Source organism: Equus przewalskii, chromosome 4 (genome assembly GCF_037783145.1).
Source record: "Equus przewalskii isolate Varuska chromosome 4, EquPr2, whole genome shotgun sequence".
NCBI classification, from domain to species: domain Eukaryota; kingdom Metazoa; phylum Chordata; class Mammalia; order Perissodactyla; family Equidae; genus Equus; species Equus przewalskii.
The window spans coordinates 89,766,512-89,772,511 of NC_091834.1; the positions used below are offsets into that span (position 1 = coordinate 89,766,512).

The 6,000-nt window shown below is 41.5% G+C and overlaps 1 protein-coding gene across 1 annotated transcript in view; it reads right to left on the reverse strand.

Moving 5' to 3' along the window:
• Window positions 1-4,354, reverse strand: part of MTPN (myotrophin) — a 57,561-nt gene extending 53,207 nt beyond the window's left edge. The window contains exon 1 of the mRNA XM_008526273.2: window positions 3,901-4,354. Within this exon, the coding sequence (XP_008524495.1) occupies window positions 3,901-3,972 (72 nt within the window). The 5' untranslated portion in view covers window positions 3,973-4,354. The remainder of the gene's footprint in view (window positions 1-3,900) is intronic.
• Window positions 4,355-6,000: the final 1,646 nt, after the last annotated feature.

A 6,000-nucleotide genomic window follows, 5' to 3' on the forward strand; every position in this document is an offset into this window, starting at 1 on the left:
TAATCACAGACATGTCAACCAAATCACAGCAACTAGATAAGTGAAACAGTAAAAGAAGTAGCACTCTGTCTGAAGTCAAAATAGTTTTCTGGAAGAAGTGATATCTAAACTAAGAAGATAAATAGAAGCTCACCAGGTCAAGGGTTAGGATGGAGGTGGGCAGACTTGGTCAAGTAGGATGAAAGAGTACATGTAAAGATATACAAGTCAGAAACAGCATGGCACAGGCTGGAGCAGAGCATGTATAGAGAGGGGAGTTCAGAAAGGCAGGCACAGGCCAGATCGTAACGGCCTGGGATACCAAACCAAGGAGGAGTTGGCCCTTTTAAAAATAAGTAATAGGGAATCACAAAAGTATTTTAAGGGCAGCAAAGGAGGCTGGGTGAAAAAAGATAACGCTCAGATTCACATTACAGAGAAATCCCTCCAGCTAAGTTGTGCAAGTTGACCAGGAAGGAGGGGAAAACCACAGTCAAGGAAAACACAGTCCAGGAGGCAAAGCAGCAGCAAGTAACCTAAAGCAGCAGCGATAAGAATGAAGAGTAAGGAATGGGTGAGAGAGACTAAGAAAGGGGTCTTAACAACACTCAGAAATTCAGGAAAATTCCCCAATTTCTAGTTTGGGCAAATGGTTAGGTCAAGACGTCATTACACAAAATGGAAACAACAAAAACAGTTTTTGAGAAGAAAATGTGAGTTCCATTTGGAATTTATCTGAAGAGAACTATCCATTAGGGAGTCCGGAGCTCACTTAAGGGCTGAATTAACGCCTTTGGGAGAAATTAACATAAAGGCAGAAATGGAAAACAAACACAAAAATAAGGTCACTAGAGGAAGGATATAGGTCAAAAACGAGCCGATGAATATCTACTGTCACTGCTCATGAATATTATACTTTCTAGCTTTCACTTGTTTTCCAAACGGACAAACAGAATTTTATGTAAGCGAGATGTTACTTATAATATATAGATGCTGAAGTTTCCTGAGCATTGTGTCCAACTTCTTCACTATCATGACTGGCTTGGAACCTGAAAGGTGCCCAATAAAAATGAACGAATTAACTAAACATGGTCTTTAGGTCTGTCAAGAGGCCAAACTGATGTTTTAGTATTATAGATAAATATTTAATATGGAAATAATCTAAATTTTTCTTTATATGCTGCTTTTTTACATTTAGAAACATACAATTTTCAATGGTTTGGGAACTCTAAACTGATTTTTTGGAGTTCAAGAACTCACCCCAAACCAACAATTTATGCTTATCCATATTTCAGATTTCTGAACAGAAGTCAGAGACAGGTAGAAAAGTACTATTATGGATTATTATGGGTTTTTACAAAATATTAATTTAAAAAAGGGAAAACACTAAAATGTTTCACCTACAGGTCCATTCTTCTATGTTAACAATGCGGGAGATCTTCACAGGAGTACTGAGGAGAGTATTTTAAAGTCTCTCACCCCTTAGAAGGAAAATTAGACAAGTCCCAATGTTTCTTTATGTATTTTCTTTCTACACAGTTACTCAGATAAATACATACTACATAAACTTAGAAAATAATGAGCGTTCATAAACTGGTGGATGAAAAGGTGAGTCAATGAATAAGCAGGAAAGATGGCTGCTGAGCAGAAGAAACGACAAGGACTCGAGAGTATGAACAGGCACAATAAGGGAGTTCAGTCAATAAAAACTGGAGTGCTAGTTTTTGATCGTTTTCATTTTTGTTATTTTTCATTAACAAAGCAAAGATACTTGAAGAAATTCAAGTTAATAAAAACTAAGAAAGAAAAAAGCTCAATGGTCTGTTCATAGGATTACATTACAGTCAAACCGTTTTGGATAAACTAGTTCTTAATACTTCCTTTTACTTTTCTTTGAATGTTTCTCCTCCCTCTCACACCCATCTTTTTGGTTAATGAGAGAAAGCAGTATGGTAGTAATAGAGAAAACACAAAATCAAACTGAACATAATGATCTAATTTAAAAACTAAATGAAAATAAATTAATCCAACATTATTGGCACATATCTTTACATAAATGTTTTTGTGTGAATGAGAACTCTGTACATAATTTATCTGCCTGAATGTGGACCTTGGGAACGTCCTACCAGAAATCTTGGTACCATATGCTTTCATAATTACATTTTAACTGTGAGAGACTCCAGTGGAGTAGTTAAAAGTCTAAGTTCTGGCTCTGTCATTTGTTATCTCTATAACTTTGGGTTTTTTTCCTTAAGTACCCTGCCTCTCAGTAATCTTATCTGTAAAATGGGACTAACAAAAGGACTTATTTTACAAGATTCACAAAGATGATATAAAATAATGTATCAGGAAGACACTATATAAATTGTGTTATTTTTGTGGCTGTAAGCTCAGTACTTACCAACTTTTCATATTTCAAGTACATCAAATAGCCTAGGTTCCTCCATAACAGAAAAACAAAGGCCCACTCGCTTCCAGAGTTCTGCAATGTCCCATCACTGAAAGTGTACCATGGACTGAAATGTTTCAAGTAATTTCCTCCCTTTAATCTTATACTGAAACATTCAATAAGTCAGGCTTCAGACCGCCACTAGCTGAGAAGGCAGTGAACAGCGTCCTAAAGATCCATTGCAAATAACAACTTAGCAGATAACGTGCATGCAAAAAGTCAAAATTGTAATGGTATTAAACACAGTAAGAACTATCAGCCGCTTGCCTTGCACAATCCTGCAAGTTTTAAGAAGTTCTGCTTCTGCTTACTTGCTTCCTAACACAGATCTCTGAAGCAAAAACAGAGCACCATACCAGTGGTCATATTCTTTGCAGAACCAAAACCTAGATTGGGTTCTCACACTTTTAGAAGATGAACAAGATGCCCTCCATGGTTATGTCCTTAAAGTTACACTTTTTAGAAGCAAGATGCCTTCCATGATTATGTCATAAGTTATACTTTTGGAAGATTTCTTTTTAGATTATGATCATATTAAAATCAGATGTTCTCTCATAATTAAGTTCTCTCATAATTACAAAAGGCACAGTGTCAGGGTCCAAAGGCAGGCCAGCTTGGAATTTTAAGTTTACCACTCTACCACAATGTGGGTTCAGTTTCACATTCTGGATTTAGGTTATAGACTAGCTTTCTTCATCATGATTTTACCCCCAAATATACTGTGACTAAACTGCATTACTATTCATTACACACGCAGCATTTCAGATGTCATCAAGGATAAAGATGGAGTAACTGAGGTTAAAACATGGTTGTCTGAAAACCACTCAGTTATCTTAAACACTCTCAGATGCTAAGTGACAATCTTACCACTTGAAGCAAACACGTATTTGTTAAAACAGGGGAGAGGAAGGCCACACCCAAAGTTAAGACTTCACAGTGGAGTGATACCAAGTGTGAGAATTTTAACTATTGCTATTTTGGGTACTCTTTTTCACGGTCAATGAACACTCTGAACTCATAACAGGCCCCAAGTTAAATAAAACGTTCCTCTGATTCTAATCACTTAGGTTACTTCCTTCAATAATGGGCAGGTCCAAGATGGAGAATTATCTCATTCAAAGAAAGATTTAAAGAACTCTAGCGTAGAAGAGGGCCAGACTCAAAGAATGAGTGTTCAAAAGGGCCGCGAAAAGAGCGGCTTACCACTCCTCCCTTTCCCCCCAGGGGTCAGGGCGGCCAGAGGAGCCTGACTGTATCACCACGGCAGTTACCCGACACAGGACCTGGTTATCAGCACCCTTCTTTCAGTTTAGACGCTGCCTGAGTCCCCTCTCTCCGCGTACCACCTCCATCCCGGATGTCTCTCCGCCCCCGACCCCCACCCCCACCCCTGCCAGCACAGCGCCCATCAGCCTCCTCAGCCTCATCTCCATCCCACCTCCGTGCTCTCCCACTCCACTCATCCCGCTTACCTTGGCCACATAGTCTTTCACCTCATCCAAGTCTCCGTTTTTCAGGGCCCACATGAACTCCTTGTCGCACATCACTGCAGCAGGGCGGGCCAGTTGGCCGGGCAGAAGACGAGGAGGCGGTGGCAGCGGCAAGCGGATGCCGCCGGGCGAGAGAGAGACAGGGCCGCGCGGACCCGGGGAGGAGAAGAAGGGAAGGCGGGGTAGGCTGCCAGGCGGGCGAGGCAGTTGGCCGCAGCGACCGTTAGGGCGGGAGAAAGAAAGTTCTTTTGCGGCCACCAGGCCCAGCAGAACAGGTTCCGCCTGGGCGAACAGCAGCAGGAGCGCTTACACTTCCGGTTCACTCCCCGCTAGGACCCTCCCCCAACTTCCTCTTCCTCTTCCCCCGGCGGAACGCCCCTCTCCGGACCCCGCCCCGACGGCCCCGCGGCGGAGCGCCCGCGTGCGCAGGCGCAGTGGCTAGGCTGGTTTGCTAACGGGTGGAGCGGGAGGAGAGAGCTGGGCCAGGAGGCCAGGGAAGGCGGTCGAAGGTCGGGAAGGGCAGACAGCAAGTGGAGAGATACAGTGTTGTAGAGGGGATCGGGACGTTTCTGCGCACCATAAATGGGAAAAACTTTTTTTAAACACAACCTTGGAGGGCGTCTTGCTCACCTTCCAAAAGTGTCCAGTAGGAGTGTTTGATTTGAATTCCTTCCCTTCTTTATTTTCTTTCCCTCCTGTCTCCTATCTTCCCTCCCTCTCTCCTCTTCCTCCCTTCCTCCGCTATCAAGCATCCCTTGGGCTCCTATTACGTGCCAGCCTCTGCTGGGCCTCAAGGATATAGTAAGACAGATGGAATAAAACAATTCCTGTCCTCAAGGAATTCTTGAGTACTCAAGACAATAGTGTGAATTCAGTGGGTCTATACAATGTATAATGTTCTGTAGAGGGAAAAACTTTAGTGTGTGCTGGGGAAGAAATTTTCCTCATCTCTGTGACAAGCAAATGATATCCAGGAATAGGAATTCTGTTTAATGCCATAGGGCAGAGCAAACCTAACTGTCCAGTATAATTTGTTTTTAAAATTTTGTGTTCATTTCGTTCTAATGATTTGAAGCTTCAGCACGGTTCTAGTGAAGTCAGTTGTACTCTTCAAAGAGTTTGGGGCATAGCCACCAGAAGAATTGTGCCTCGACCTTAATGATCCAGACATGCACACACGAACGTAGAGAGATCCAGTAAAAACTCTTTACTGAAACTGTTATATGTATATATAAAGTCTGTTGTTTATGAGCCACTAAACGAACCAAGCTACTTTACTATGCTTGCCATATAGTATATAGAGGCTGAGAACACAGACTCTGGAACCAGATTGCTTAGTTTTGAATACAAGACCCAATGCTTACTGATTTTGTGCCACCTCTGGCAAGTTAGTTAACCCATCTCTGTTTAGTTTTCCACATGTGTTAAACGGGGCTAACAATAGAGTTCAATAAATGTAAATTTTTTGTTATCATTTAGAAATAGCAAATAGAGATTTTAAATCAAAAGAAAAATCTCCAAATATCGAACGACTACCTTGATTGATATTCTCTTGATTCTGCTTTCTGACAAATAGAAATATAAATGGTGATATATTTCCGGAAACAAATCTCAAGGAGGAATTTGTTAGGCAAATCCTGGAGTCCCTATCTCTTCTCTAACTCACACTCTCACCTGTGTGATCTTTGAGTGAAATAATACTCACAGCTCTTGATTTATATATCTAGCCCAGACTTCTCCTTTGTGATCTCGTCTTATATTTAACTTCTTACCCATTTGAATGTCTCAAACTTAGCGTGCCCAAAATAGGATTTGGTCTCCTCTAGATTCTAAACCTAGTTGTTCCCTAGACTTCCCCATCTCTGTGAATGACACGAGTAACCACCGTATCACTAAAACCAAAAACATGGTGACGAAGATGCTCTCGTTCACCAAACTCAAACCAGGCTCCTCTGAGCCCTCTTCTCAATTAGGCCTCAAACCTTGGTCTATAAAGACTTGAACAAACACTAACATGGTTCCTAACTGCTCAAGGCCACATTCCTAAAATGACCCTAGTCCTCCTTAAAGTGCCAGCTTGAG